The sequence below is a fragment of the Atta colombica genome, unplaced genomic scaffold (genome assembly GCF_001594045.1).
Source record: "Atta colombica isolate Treedump-2 unplaced genomic scaffold, Acol1.0 scaffold207, whole genome shotgun sequence".
Taxonomy (NCBI): Eukaryota; Metazoa; Arthropoda; class Insecta; order Hymenoptera; family Formicidae; genus Atta; species Atta colombica.
In genome coordinates this window covers 286710-303092 of record NW_017259302.1, presented here as the reverse complement: position 1 = coordinate 303092, position 16383 = coordinate 286710, and the positions used below count along the sequence as shown (strand labels likewise).

General features: G+C 35.3%; 1 protein-coding gene across 5 annotated transcripts in view; it reads left to right on the top strand.

The window, feature by feature from the left end:
- Positions 1 to 16383, top strand: part of LOC108687528 (rap guanine nucleotide exchange factor 2-like) — a 77489-nt gene that overhangs the window by 32804 nt on the left and 28302 nt on the right. For 4 of the 5 annotated variants that reach the window (XM_018193327.1, XM_018193323.1, XM_018193322.1 and 1 more), the window contains exons 1-2: positions 6883 to 7381; positions 11669 to 11744. In XM_018193327.1, the coding sequence (XP_018048816.1) occupies positions 7059 to 7381; positions 11669 to 11744 (399 nt within the window). In that variant the 5' untranslated portion in view covers positions 6883 to 7058. Of the gene's footprint in view, positions 1 to 6882; positions 7382 to 11668; positions 11745 to 16383 lie in introns of those variants that run through there. The other variant, XM_018193325.1, reaches the window with a different exon arrangement.

The window sequence follows — 16383 nt, the reverse complement described above, 5'->3', positions numbered from 1 at the left end:
CTATGCTTAAGTACCGTCGAGGATAGTAATAGTGTTTCCAGATGGGGAATCTTTCCTAGATTTGCCGAATCATCTATGGGAAGAAAGTGTATACCTGAGAGACGCGTGGGAAATACTCATCCTTCGCGTTCGATTTTATTTGGTGATATTTCTAACAGAGAATTTTTTTCCTCGCAATCTTCCCATTTAATTTATAACGAAAAATAAAATTCTTCGTAGAATACCGATGTGGATAAATCGATCCTGTTTTCTAATTCATATACACGGAACAAAATGCAAATATTTAATTACCGTTTGATTATGGAGATTATGTTTAATATTGAAAATCAATCCGTTACAATCGTGCACAATTTTCAAAGATTAAATCTTTACTTTAGAAAAAAATATTAAAACTTTACCGAAAGTATAATATTGTGTCTTTACTTTACGGAAAATTAGAAAAGAGAACAATGTCATACGACGGAGATGCTGCGCATTATGGATTTTTTTTTGTATCCATGAAGCAACAGATATTGGTCACAGATTGTAAATATACACGAGCGAGGAGGAAGTTTGTCGGTGGCTTAGGTGCGCTGAACTTTGTACCGTGCTTCTTCATATCTTTTCTTCGTACTGGATTCGCTGGTGCCGCGCCGGTGGGAACTCGACGACTTCTCAATGGAAACCGACTCCCAAGGCGATCTAAGGTCGTTCTCTCACGCTATGCACACGTTTTATGCATGTGTGAGGCAAAATGGGATCTGCCAGCGACAGACGCGTATATATACATATATATGTATGTATATATCTACATACGTGTGCGTGTTAGCCGCGCGTCCACTTTCACCCACGTTGTACATTTTAACAACGCACGTCGCCTGTCGTTATCAGCTAACGCGCATGTTTCGGCTACCTGCCTACGTTTCGACATTTAACTGATGTGATTGACACATAATTTACGAGACCGCGAAACACGGTGGGATTAAATGTAAATCATACATATCACATCTGGAACATTGGATCAAATGCACGTGACGATCTATCGGAAAATTTAAAGCGATTTGGATTGCAAGTTGCTCGACGGAATATTCCTGAATTATAATTCTCTTTCTTTGAAATCTTCCTTGGAAATCTCGCGAAATTCCTTTCGATTTGATATTTTTCGAATAAAATCGATTTATTCATTTTTTACATAGAATAAGAGAATTATTAATTATTCGTTCGCTATATATATATACATATATATATATATAATGTTATTAAAATACGAAAAAAATTATTTACGAAGCATGTAAAAGAAAGCAAGGCGCTGGAGCTATCAAATCTTACAACAAGCATCTTGTAGGACATGGCGGTCTAATATTAGAGGCACCAGATCCTCTTAAAGGGTTCCCTGGAATATTATCTCATCCCTTTTGAGCACATTCCGCTCATCTCCCTTTAGCTCCTTCCGCTTTTTTCCCTTTCGCTTCTCCGCAGTTCTTCATCGCTCCAACAATCTCTCATAACTGTACCTTTCAGACCATTACGATGGAATTCACGGTGATCGTGCTGGAATGATCAAATCACACGATCTTGATGTTTTTTACGAAAAGATTCCGAATTCTCTCTCCAATTTTTCTGATGTTTGTGCCTCTCTCTTTTGTTGATTAGTTCCTTATTGATTAATAAATCCTTATTGATAATTTAAAGTTCTCTTTCATTTTATTTAGCTCTTATTTCTGTTGTTATCTATTGTTATCTGTTGTAACAAATAATTTGAACAAATATTCTTCATCTCTTTTGTCAAAAATAATTTTCATTTTATAAAGAAATTTTGCTAATGTCTCGCCAAACAAGTCACGCCAAAACAATTGAAATATAATGATGCGAGATACTTGGAATTGATTGCTATCAATGACCTTGGTTAATTAACTCTGCTATTAGCGATGCCGTGGCTGTAATATAATAGTTATTGCAGCAATGATAACGATAAATATACTTGGAATTTGGAACGCACGCGCATACCATGAAACAAATTGAAAATCATAAATTAAATAAATTAAATAGAAAATATATATATATATATTTGATAAATACATCGTTTTCATATACCGACATCTTTTATGAAATATTAATATAAGGAAAACGTTTTTAAGTAAAAAAAGAAACTTAAACTTTTTACAAAAAAAACTCGTTTACTTTGTTTAAACAAATAAAACAGTCGAGAGATGAATGTGTGGTGTATGCATCTAAACATGTCCGGATACGTATATACGTTCTGCGGACGTATCGTATACATTTCGTAACGGGTGATGCATCGAGCGGTGCGCCCCAGTTGCATCCAGTTGCATCGGTAGTATCGGTAGTTGGCAATGGCCAACACAACGGCGTGGCGACGTAGAAGCTGAGAGAGAGATTCGACGCACGCGTCGAATGTGATACGTACAACGCAGACACGCACGTATGTAGGTATATACACGCGCGCGAGCATATTTATGATTACGATTCGAATTACGATACGCGCATTTCCGTTAACGAGAGCAAACGAGTCCGTGAGGGAGCGGGAGCCTCTCTTCGAACGCGAAGACGGGGAGAAGAGAGAAGAGAGACACGCGGATTTCCAGCCTCCGACAAAGGCCGGCTCTAGAGAGTTGAAAACCTGGTCAAACGAGGGCGGCCGCTAGCTTTACGGCTTTACCAACGTGACCAACGCGATGCGCGATGCGCATGCACTTTCCATGCATCTCTGCGTTCGCCGTGTTTCGCGCCTCGGTGCTCTCGACAGTCGCTATTCCAGGATGTTTTTAAATAATATGAAAAAAAATTAAAGATTTTGAAAAAATTGTATTGGAAAAATGTAATACTTTTTTTGAGATAATACTTTTTTTTTTAAATAAAATTTTACATATCTCTACAGATACTACAAGGAAGGAATTATGAAAGGAGGAAGAAAGTTGATTGAAGAATTTATGACATTAATATAATATGTATTGTAAGCTCCATAAAGAGGAAAATCAGGCGAGAGTCTTATTTATTTTCAATTTTATCAGTAATAAGGTGTGTCTTTTATTTATTGTGACTTCAAAAAAATGATTCGATACATAGAATAACATTGCATTTTATTTATATTTGATTAGATTTTTCCATATGTTACTTGTTAACAATTTTTCTGTAGGTTATTGGTTAGCATGCATTGTAACGAAATCTCAAGATGTATATTAACTGTGTGTTTTGAAATCCGCGCAAACAGTGGCATAAACATCGTTCGGAACACGAAACTATGCACTTAACGAGCATCGATGGACGTCCTCTTCTGGAAGAGCTACCGGAGAAGGACATCGGTAAGCGAACTTAGACTTATGGGAATGATGCTCGTTAGTAAAAGCGCAGTGAGAGAGTTGTGCGTGGATCGCTGGGATTAGGGTGTACAGCAACAATGGTCTCGAGTCTGTCGTCCTTGTATGGCAAGGATCTTCTTCTCTGCCGACTTTCCTCCGTCTCGCTTCATCTCTTCCTCGTTTCCTTTCGCCCTTTTCTTCTCGGTACTTGCCTACTATTACCATTTTCTCCGATCTCGCGGCTCTTTTGTTATACACTGCCGTATTGTCATTGCGAAGACTATCCGCCATTATCGCCGACAATAGCAACAAGCGATTGTTTCTTAACCTATTGAGCTCAATAATCGCTTAGTCAGTCGTCCAGGAATAATTATTAAATTTCGTGGATGATGCAGAATCTGCTTGAAGAATTTGTGTTTGAAATTTAAGTATAATATTCTTGGGGGAGTCAATACGAATATTTTAATTTTTGTTTTCAAGTATATTTTAATAACTATTTATTATTTATGACACTTTCTGACTTAAGCACCACATTATATTTAGATCTATGATAATAATCTTAATTAGATGTAATGATTTTCGTTATATAGTTCACTCATATGACAAAATATGAGTAAGATTCATATTATTTTGATGTTACATCGCATAAATTCTAATTGATGAGCTCTTGTTCTTAATTAAAAAATGGGAAGTTGTTATACCTAATTAGTGCAGCTGTATAAAAGCATGATAGATGAGAAATTTTTACATAAGCAAAAGAAAGCAGAATTCCGTTAAGTAATAAAGCGAATAAATGAATGTACTCGTTTCAAATTCGTTATTTGGTAAAATAATTGCCTTTCAGCTAGTTTTGTTGATGTAAGTTTGGAGGAAAAGTTAGACAGAGATTAATTTTACGATTACTTCCTATAATTTACTGTACTTCCGAATTTTTCCAATTCTTTTGTTGTGCGTCGTAAACGTGCGGCCGCGTTCTCAAAGCACGAACTTTCGTTCGTGGCAGCGAGGCAGAAAGCATGGGGTGGATATGTACTAACACATAACTACTAACATATAACTAATAATCGCGCCGCTGGATCGCTGTACCGGAAGGCACGGTCTGCGTGTTCCGCTGGAAATGGAAATTCTTCCTGCCTCCATTCCATCGTCTCGTTAATTGCCATCTTTGCCGATTAGATTCATGTGCTTCTTCTTCACCTTGAGTTCATTTCTCATTTCTCTTTTAGCGCTTATGCAGCAGGAGTTTGGATTGATCTCCAATGTTACAAGCGTGACAGATATGCTTTTCTGTAATTAATGCTGTAGTTTTATGAGATCATTTTATATTACATATATTTATATTTATATATATCTTCTATTTTTTGAAGAAAATAATTTGTATAATAACACAAATATTCGCGATATTTCACGCGATCATTATATAAATATAATATATTTCGAGTCTTTATTATTTATTATTTTTCATATATTTACTATTCTTACTAAATCTATAATCTAATAAATGCGCGATATACAGTGATATTTATTCTATCTTTCCAAATACACCGATTTCAATTTCACACAGCAGAAAGTGAAATATACTTATATATTTGGACGAGGTCCTCTCTGCATGGAATTATACATGTAACATTTCACATAAAACTAGAGATTCCCTTGTTTCTATTTCCCGTTGAGATATACTAGAAAACGAGCGACCTGCTGAAGCATATTGTGCTCTCTATCATTAAGACAATTCGTGTCGTTCTCTCACATAAAGAATTTCATAGAATTTTATTCGCGTGTCCGCAAACTACTGAAGTAGTTTAAAAGGATATCTTACTGTTAGGTCTGAAATTTTTTAAATGAAAATTTCGGTTGACTCCAACTTGGACTATTTTTTTTTGACTATTATTATTTGCGAGTTCGATGGATAATCTCGCTAAACTAATATTGCATAAAGCGAGCGAATTAATCAGTTGTGGCTCGTTGTGAAAAAGCGCACGATTGTAGCGCTGGACGATTCTCTCACGCCTTTTCCCAAGAGAGTTACAAGAGGAGAAAACGAATCGCTCCTCCTCGAGCGCGTGCTCAAGAGCTTCCGTAAGCTCGTTGAATTTCTACGCCTGGTCTCGGAGAGGCCTATCTACTCTTCAAACCCATTCTTCCGCCGGAACTTCTTGCACGCTGTTACGAAGATTTTCCCACGGATACGAAACATCGGTAAACCTTTGCGAAATCACGAAAGAAAAAGAATTTCAATGATAGAACGATATAAAAGCGCCATGTTTGTATGCAATGCGTATCATTCAAGTTTGTTTTATTGAATAATGGAGTTTGACATGACTTTTTTTATTGACGTATCATGACAAATCGTTAGGGTGCGGCCGTTGGCAGACTATCAGATGAATAATGATGCTTTGAATGATGCGCGTGCGTTCTTTTAGCTATAGGAGAACGGATTAAAAACGAAGCGTAGAGATGGTTTAGTACAAAAACACTAAAGTAAAAGAATTAAGTGGTTTTATTTTTTTTTTTTTCGTGCACTTTCTATACGTCATTTGCAAGCAGCAAAATTTTTGTCTGCGCCAAAATAATACCTTTTTTCTTCTTATTGAAGAAGAAATGTAAATAAAGAAAAAAAAATATATTGTATAAATTTTCTTTCATTCTCCTTTTGTATTTCTCCTCTTATCGTTACAAATTATTTGTCAATCTCTAAAATATTGACAAATAATTTGTATGTAAAATTTGCATTGAATAATAAAGCAAGAATCATAGTTGCAGTTTCTAATAATTATCACGGAAAAAAATAGAATAGAAAGAAACAAATTACTTACTTACTTACTTTGTAATAATAAACGTTGCAACACAGCACTTTCAATGTTTTCGAAATTTGAGAAAAGAGATGCACCACGTTTATCACACTTTGATACGATAGCCTGCAGCTATCGTGTGTCTGCGATGTTCCATTCCCTTTTACACCGAAATTTTATCGCCGGTGTAAATCCTTCTTTCTGTTATCGCGTTTCCGCGCAAACGTACATACTTGATAAGGTCAAAAGAAACGGTAGACGACACCGCGACGCCATTAGTCTTCAAGTCGATCGAATCCCATAGGTCGTATAATAAAAGTATGCGAGCCACGTACGAAAGAGCTACTAAGAATCACTTGACTCTATTCGACCCCATCACCGACTTGATCCAAATATCATGTATGCGCGTCATGGGAAAACAAAAATTACTGTGCAGTACTTATTTCTTCTTTATAACAGCGCTCTCTACTTGTGAGAATTGTCTGTGTTTTATATATAGGGGATATGTGTGATTTTTTTTCAATTCATCTTCACAGAATGTTTATGGAACATTAATTTTTACAAACGGAGAAGAACAACATTTTAACTATCGTAGAATTATATATTATAATAAATGTTTCGAAGAAGCATGTAATGATCCAAAACTTTAGATACAATACATAATTAATCTTTTAAATTAACGATCGATGGCTGGTTCGTTGATCTTCGTATTCGAACGTAATATCTAAAGAATATCGATTTACTTTAGAACGCTACTTATAGAATTACCAAAGTAAGCTGGTGTAATCCATTTTGAGGACAGAAACATTTATTTCGAATTCTCGCCATACGTTCGAGATTTCCTAAACGGCTGAAGAGAAGACGGTAAAAAGGCAGCATCGAGGATGTAGTCGATTTGTGCAAACGCATATAACGAGATAGACGATGGACGAACCTAGTGCGTCCCGGCGAAAAGATCACTGAGAGGATGCACAAGCATACCAGTCAGCTTCGCGGTCCAGGTGGCCATAATGGCGGCTATCACAGCGCTAACAGGGGCCCAGTGAGGAGATGGAACAGCTTCCATGGTGGAGGTGGCGGTGGCGGTGGCGGTGGCGGTGGCGGTGGCGGTGGCATGGGTAATTTCAACGATGGCGTTGGAAACGGCGGCATAGTCACGAAGGCCTGTCAGGAGCCCTTCAGGGCTGTGCCTAAGGCAGTGCAAGCCCTCAGGAGTGAGTCCGTCGACAGGACCCATCGAGTTCAGCCACCGCCACCACCCGCATTTCCCAGAAGAAGATTTTCCGTGTGGTGAGTCCAGGATTACGTTGAGGAAATTTCGATTTTTCAATCGCGAACATTACTCAATAAGTTTTCTCGAATGAAACTCATTTCAAAAGAATGAAAATATTGTCACTATTGAAAAAGAGTGAAGAAAATATTTGCACTTTTGAATAAGAGTGACAGATTTTTACTTCTTTTTTTTTGGAGTAAAACTTCAAAGAAAAAAAATCTCACTTCTTTTAAAGAAAAAGAGATTTCATTCCTTCGGAGTAAGTCTTACTCCAAAATTTATTTAAAGAGTATTTTTAAGTTTTATTATTATCATTGTTTTAATTTATTTAATTAATAGATGTGACAGCAGAGTGATGATATGCTTATATGAATTCTCTTGGATTGCATGAAAAATTAAAAGTAAAATAATTGACAGTTGCAAGTAACTTGAATGTATATTAAGGTAATTATGAAGAATAATAATAGATCCTCTATTATTAGTTGATTGATATATCTTTAGCTATTAATATGTAAGTTATGTTATTGCTTACGCAAGTGACTGTTATTATAATAGTAAAAATAAATGTAGTATAATATTATTTGCGTATGTAAAATTATATTTTTGTTATTATTATAATTTACTGAGTTATCTAAGTATACATTTTTTACACAAGTGATGTGTGGTTAAATTGTTGTTTTCATTTCTGTAAGTTGATAAGTAAATAACTCAAGCCACAATCTACGTTTCTATTGCCAACTATAGATAACTTCTTATCTCTCTCTCTCTCTCTCTCTCTCTCTCTCTCTCTCATGTAGATACAATTCTGGTAGTTCAAAATTCTAGAGTGAAAATCTTGAAAATGTTTAGTGATAATATTAAGTTTGCGTGAAAAAATTCTTATTGTTTAAAATTGCTTTTGCGCTCAAAATATTTTTAAACAATACATGTCATACATTGCTATATTATAAAAATAAATTTTATTTATTATAGTTAAATGTGCCGAATAGGAGAGGCAGCTCTTTGACCTTGACATTAGACATATATTGAAGATCATGAGCCTGAATGATCTCTATCAGGTTTTAGCAGTCATTCATTATTCGTTAAAAAGTTATTAACAAAAAAGTGATTCGATGAAACAAATTCTCTGCTTTAACAACGTAAAATATTTTCTTATATAATTTTTTATGTAACTCTAACAAAGGGGAGTAAGAATCGCTTCGGGTGGAAAATTTTAAAATATACTTTAAAGCGGAAAGTTTTTGTTTTATATAGTAGAAAAAAGACATTATTTTTCAAACTTCTTTTGTCAATAACTTTTTAATGAATGGCGAGGGAAGGTGTGGCTAAAATCTGGTGTAGAGGTTACTCAGGGAAGTTACAACATATGTTAAAGTCAAGATTATCGGAATTGCCTCTCCTATTCGGCATATTAGTCTTAATTTGTCTTTAGCGAAAGTTGTTGACGGACAATTTTGCCTGCGTGAAAGAAGAAGCTAATAGTAAGATAATATGATTAAAAAAAAAGGATAATGGAAAGGATAAAAGTTCTAATGACATCATAGAAATATTTCATTTCGTTGAGTGGATCCACGTGGTTAATGTTGTCAAATAGCACGGATAATTTCGCGAAATAGACGTTGAATCGTCGGGGAGCAAAAATGAGGAAGTGAGAGAGCGAGAGAGAGAGAGAGAGAGAGAGAGAAAGAGAGAGAGAGAGAGGCGCTTAGACATATAAGATCGTTGATAATGAACGCTTGGCTACACCATTGGTCTTTGTTAAGATCAGAGCGAATTGTAACGAGCATCTCCTGCGGGTATATTTCGGGAAAATGGAAACAGAAAGACACGACTGGACAAAAGTTTGTGCCGAGGCTTCACACACTGTTGTGGAATATAAAGCACACGCGACATTCGAAGCGACGCGCGCGCTTTGATTGCTTCCATTACAAAAGCGGTTGTCGGGAAACAAATTAAAGGTACATAGTGAACCGCTTGTTAAACCATTGGAAATATCTGTATTGCTTCTGTTAAATTTCGCTTTCTGTATTCGGTTACCGTCGGTTCTCTTTTTCGATTATGTGTGTGCGTATGCTCTATGTATAATATCATCGTATAGAAAGTTATTTTCAATTTGTCGCTTTATCTATCTGTACATACACACGCGCGTGTGTGTGCGTGTGTGTAAGTATGTGCATGCACGCACGCATTTTTTTCACGAAACATTTATTATTCTTAATTTATTATTCTAAATATTTTTAGATCATATTTGTAGAAATAAAACTGAAAAGGGATTTATTGTATTTATCAATCGTCTCTGATGAGCGGAATGAATATGCAAATGTTAAAATGTCAAAATTTTTTATTTCTCAACAAAATTTTGAAATATCTCTCTCTCAATAATATGTAGAATTAGACATACTTACTTTAAGGATTAAAACTATTTTTTGCTTATACTTTCGTGCAATTTAAATTCATTCTAGTTTTTAAAAATTTAAATTATCAAAATTTTAAATTATCAAAATCATCTTTTGTTCAATTGACTGAATAATAATTAGCGCGCAATCACAATTAAAATTAGATAAATATTTTCGGCAAGATCGATCGTTCTGTCTCTAAGTAGAGGCGGAAATGTCGGCGCACGTGCAGAAAACGGATGACCTAGATGCCTAACGAAATAATTATAATCCTGAGGAAGCGAAACGAGCAACGCGACGTTTACAGGGTTAACCCACGATAGGCTTAAGAGACGGAGAAGCCGAGGAGCGTCATCCATGTCGAATTTAATTTTCTGCGATGTACGAATACACACGCACACGCGCGCGCTCACACACACACACACACACACACACACAGAGAGAGAAAACGAGCAATGCGTTACGCATGCGTTACGCGTGCGTTACGCATCGCGGTTTTGCTTGTGTGTTAAGTCGAGGGAGGAGCGGGATAACACGCGGGTCAACAGCCTTCGACAACCTTACGGCCTTCTGCAACCTCTCTTTCCTCCTTCCCTTTACCCACCATCTTGGTTTTCCGATTCTCGGTCGGTCGAACATCGATGTTCGATTCACGGTCGTCACCGTTAAATTTATAAGAGGACTTTTCGTGATGATATCTCCAGATATGAAAAAGCAAAATTTTTTCCCGAGGGGAAAGACAATTTTATTATTAACGATGCAATTGTCCTTTAATTTGAGCGAATTTTATTTTGTTTTTATTTTATTGTATATTTCTTTGCTAAACGTGAATAGAAAATTGATATTATCTATATATTTCATACATATTCTACATTGGATAACATTATGTAATTTCTTTTAATATTAAATTTGAATAATTTATGATCACTTTCAAGGAAAGATTTTATCTCTTGATCTACTATGTAAGTTGATGTAAGGTTTGATGTCATGCTACAATACTTTTTATTAAGAAAAATGATTTCGATTTGGGCGGTCACATTTCAATAGCTCCCGTCTCATATATAACCGCAGATTTTCCCTATCGAAAATTGGTTGAGCCATTATGGTTTTATATCTAATTTGAGGAGTGCCCTTTTCGACGATGGGAAACATCTGTTGATGGCGTCGCAGCGTCCAATATTGGTCGTAGAAGTGAATACTGGGGCGTAGAATGGCGTCACGGCATAATAATTGTTTGCACGAACACCCTCGTATTGTCGTTTGAAACAATACGAAATTGAGGGATTTACATGATAAATTTGAAATCTCCCCCCCCCCCCTTCCCTTTTCCCTTTCTTTTATCTCCATGAGATACGATATTCAAAAGATGCCAAATTGTTGACTTTCGACATGCTGTTATTTTACAGAATAGGTATAATACGAATACTTTATTCTGTAGTTACAAATCGATGATCAGTACGAGACTGGGATGCGGTTATGCGTGCGACTTATCAAATTTTCGAAATCGCTATCAAATATAATTATTTATTACAAAATTTGATTAGTTACACGCACAGCATTTGTATGGTTACCGATTTGTAACTATGTTAACGACTCAAACAAATGAATTAAAAAAAAATTTGTTTAATCCTATACTCTAATATACTTCATTCTCTTTTTATATTATAATAGAGTATTTTTTCTTTAGAAGCAAATAAGTCACATTTGACATTGAGATTTATGAAATTTTTACTTCCAGATTTATTTATATAATAATATTTTACCGCAAGATATTTATATTACATTCTATTATGAAATTTCACAAATAAAAATTTAAAAATCTAAAAATCTGTATGGGGAATATATGATGATATCTACATAACGCGATCAATTTTTTGATTAAAAAATGTGTTTTTATCGCTGTTGCAGCTTCGGGAAGCGGACGGGTGGCAGCGCCAGGCGACCCAACGAATGCTTCGTCCTCGAGCCCTCCGAGATGATTGTCGTAAGTAAATCTTTGTTTTGTATTTGTGCTTCGATAGAAGTGAGATAGAAGAAGAAACGGTAGGAGAGAATGCGGCCTGGATCGTTAACATTTTCGAGAAAGTTTAACCACAAAGGAATGCTTTATTTATTCAGTTTTACAAAGTTCCTGCGCGCACGCACACTCACAATCGGTTTCAATCAAAACTGGGCGAGCAAGCGTAATTTTTTTTTCTGGTTGGTTTACCGCGGAACGCGAAACAGTCGTGGCGAGCGTTTACGAGATATTCTCAGAGTACCATGGTGTGCGAAGTGCAGTATAAGCGGCGATATCGCGCGGTGAAAAGACAATGCGCTCCGGACGCTCGCGAGACAGAACGTGGCGGACAGTTAATCGATAGTTTCTCTCTCGGTATTATGCTCAGGTTGAGAAGAGTTTTGGAATCCCCCGTCACGTTCCCATACTTAGCTCGCTTTATTTCGTTTCCAGCGGCGGTCGATTCTCGACATACCGAAATTAGGGCAAACTTTCGAGCAAAATGTACGAGACTGACGATCACGAAAGTTTTGATGAAAGTTTTGCTTTTTTTCGCAAATTGTGGATCTCCAAGATATTTCTTTGGGATACAATCTTTGAACGTTCATTCAGAGTTTTTGCAACAGAAAATGTTTATAAATTTTGAGCCGAATGAAAGAGATGTCGCTATAAATCGAGATAAAATTTAAATACATTTTATTATTCATTTTGTATAGAATCTTTTCTAAAAGTAAATTTGTACGTTAATAATTATAAGGATAGGAAATGAAAAAAGTGAATAATAAATAATTGAAACAATGTTATAATTTTTTCTGTAAAAGAAAAGTGGAATGCTATTGCAGTATGTAATATTTTCCTTTTGGATTGCTTCGTGCATTTTTATTAAATTATCCTGAAAATGTGAACGACTATCGTGTAAGCCAGGTTTAATTTCGTTTGTAGTCTCAACATTAATTGCAGAGTTGCGCGGAATGTTCTGATATTACAGGTGAATTTTATTCGAGCATACGAAGTTGCGTTGGAAACGCTGGTTTGTGTCTCTAATTACGCTATGTGGATAGAAAATTAAGTTTCTGATTCGAGCTGCCATCTGTAACCACATTCTAAACTGTTTTACCGACAAATTGCGTGACACTACTTGCTGATAGTCGATTAAAACCATATTAAGATGATGATAATTTATGTTAAAAAATAATTTAAAAAAACATTTTTAACTACCTGTGCTAGCATTTACAGCAAAATTTATAGCAAAATATATTTTTTGAACATCTTTCATTAATTTTTCTTTTTCATTTATATACAAATTATCTTTTACGTTGTTAATTCTATTATACTAAATATTTATTAAAAGAAGAAATTCTCTTAATGTTTAATGTAACTTTCAATGTAAATTTAGGTGACTTTAAAAAATTATGATATCTATTTTCTAATTTTTTATTCTTGATTCATAAAAGATTTTTTAAAAATCTAGTTTAATATTATTAATTTTTTTAATTCGTAAAATTTCTAAGAAAATTTCTAGCATTACGTAAACATATTCGACTTGTGTGATTGTGACAGAAGGGCGTAGATTCTATATGGATCTGCTGGATTGAACTGGTTTAGCATTCAATATCAATCAGATTCGGCTTTCAATTACGCGCCCGGCTTACTCGAATACAATTTGTATTCGAGCTCTCTGTATTAATCAACGCACTCTATACCGAATTTTCCTTTACTCGAGATAGTTTATCAATGGTTACATCGCTTGTAATAACCATGCATATTGTTCCCTGCCGTATTGAACTTTGAAATTTTGCGCGAAACATTTGTTTTGCACGAGTTGTTATTTCGAAACGTTAATTATAAAATTTATTCACCTCTGGCGGACTCAACACGAACCTTTAGCCAATCGTGGAATCTTTTTCCATCGATATTTTTCTATACAATAGAAATAAAATAACACAGTTTACTATAGAATTTGATAACACAATGTAGTTTGCTTTTTATTTTACCGTTTACCATTTATTGTACAACATTTATTTTAGAGATTTTCAAGAAAAGATCATAAAAAAACAATTCATGCAAATTAATCATAGCTCTGAAAATATAAAATATGTAAAAATCATTTATTTTTATTTTTATTTAATTTTTTTGCATGCAACGCGAGATGTAAAATATCGACAATGATTTTTATCATAAAGATAGCACATTTACCGGTTTTGACAAGTTCCGGGCGCGTGCTCATCGGCGATGAGTTGAATTTTTTTTTTTTTTTCATGTAACATCAGAAAAAATATCGACAATACCATGGCAGGTACCATACGCATAGTTCACGTGTGTCCTCCGGCGACTCTGTGACCTGTACGCGAATTGGACGTCTGACCTTTAACCTTCCTCCCGTGATATTGTGGCACTTTATCCCTGCCATCGCTCCGCTCACACGCGCCATCCGAGAGCTCATTGTGCGGAGTTTCATCGTCGACGCTTGACGCTTCGGATGAAGATTAATCATCGCCAGGAGTCTACTATATCGCACTCTAATGCTAAAAAAAGTGAAAACCATAAATATGTATTTTATATGAATGTTAGAAGCTCGCGGATATTTTTCTCTTCTCTGTCATCAGTGTCATCAATTAATTATTTTGGAGATATCACGTTTCGTAAATGTCAAAGGACCAACAATTCGAATTACAAATAACAGAACAAATCTTCCGAAGAGTTTTTGTGTTATTTTAGTCGCACGGGTTATTTTCTTTACTTTCTTTCCACTCAATATTTATTTTTGTAGTCAACGAACGAGAGTTAGTAGTGCTAAGCCTAAGAAAATGCTATTATTTGTGTTGCTTGGAACATAAATGGAGCATTGGATCGTGCAGGATGCGGACATTAATTGCGTAACCGATCTCTACATCCTTTGCTTTGATTCATGAGCGTGTGCAATTTTCAAGAAGCTTATCTTTAATGACGAAATAATGGGCGGCTGCAAGCATGTCGGCGCCTGACACTGCGTTTATGATATACGCAAATCGTCTTTGCTCGTTAATTGTGGAACTCGGTCACCAATCACGCGACTCATTTGCACGCAGCAAAACAAAAAAAAAACACCGTTAACAGATTGAAAAATCGTAAATGAATAATTGTCACACACATAAAATATTATTATCTAATATTTAAAAAATTTTATATGGTTATCATTCAATTGTATAAATTCAATTGTATAAATTTCTTGTAGTTTGAATTTTATCCATATTTATCGATTTTTCTTGTCTTTCAAACGAATAGATTGAGATCTTTTTGTAATCGTTAAAAATTTCCATTTACCATGTGTGCTTCACACACATCCTCTTCAGAAGAGAAAAAAGAATATCATTTTATTAAAATTATATGAGAGCGATCGATGCTCGCAAAAATTCTTCGTCTAATCGATGCTCGCAAAAATTCTTCGTCTATGCTTTTAGGAGAAGTCAAGCTGCACGAGATTCTTGTTATCGGAGAATAACGATAATTAAAATGAAGCTATCGGCAATTTTCATTGTATATTGCATTGTTTATCGGAAGTAAATCGTCATTTATGTTTTGGAAAGTAACGAAACTTGCGGCATGATGATATCGCTTTTCATGCGAATGAAAAGCTATCCCTCAAAGGGAAATCTCTTATTTATGCAGAAAAGAAATGCGCGCGTATCGGCGAGGTCAATTTCCATAGGAAAACCGATAACCGGAGGCGAATCGATCATTATGGCCGCCGTACACGAAACGAACAAATACGGAAACTTCGCTTCTACCTGGAGATCCAACAAGTTGCGACTATAATACCGTTGCGTCGCGAATAATCCGCTCAACAAGCATTATTCTGTTTCCGATCGCGTACATTTTTCTCGCTTTATCGTGCAAACTGTCACTATAGTACTAGGCTATTCAATGGAAAAATATTCTGTGCACATTTGCAAAAAATGGAGAAAACTACACTGATATAGTAGCAGTGATAGATGTAATAGAAAAAATAATTGCACATGATTGCAATATTGCTATAATTTCCATATCGATCTGTTCTATGCATAGATATAAGTATATATGCATGTTCTGTGCACCCAATTATGCAATTATATACAAATTGCGATCTTTGTTCCATGATTATTTCTCATCGACCCAGATGTAAACGAGTTCGTTAAGTCTCTTTTTTCGATCTATGACACAAGGGGTAAAGTGTGGATTTTCAACAAATCCAAGTCCAATGATAACATATAATTGCATCATAAATATATAGTCATGGGAATATTCGTTATAATATACGCGCATACATTTATGTAAGAATCATAGCGAACGATGCCACATCCGCCATGCGTAAGCGCGTCTTTGGATAAGGATTCATTACGGAGATCTCTGCATACAGGAAGTTTGAATATAATCGGAGCCGTGACTCGTCATGGTATTACTCAGATTTCAGTTTTATCTCCAGACTCTTTTTAACACCCGCTGCTGTCCACGAAAGGGTTTCTCTGCAGAATATTTATACGCAACGTATTACTTAGCGTTAAATGTAACTACTTAATATTCATGCAACGTTGAATGAGATTTTCATATTAAACAAGTAAAACTCGTATAAAAGCGACTTGACTTAATTTTATACAAATTTTTTTTA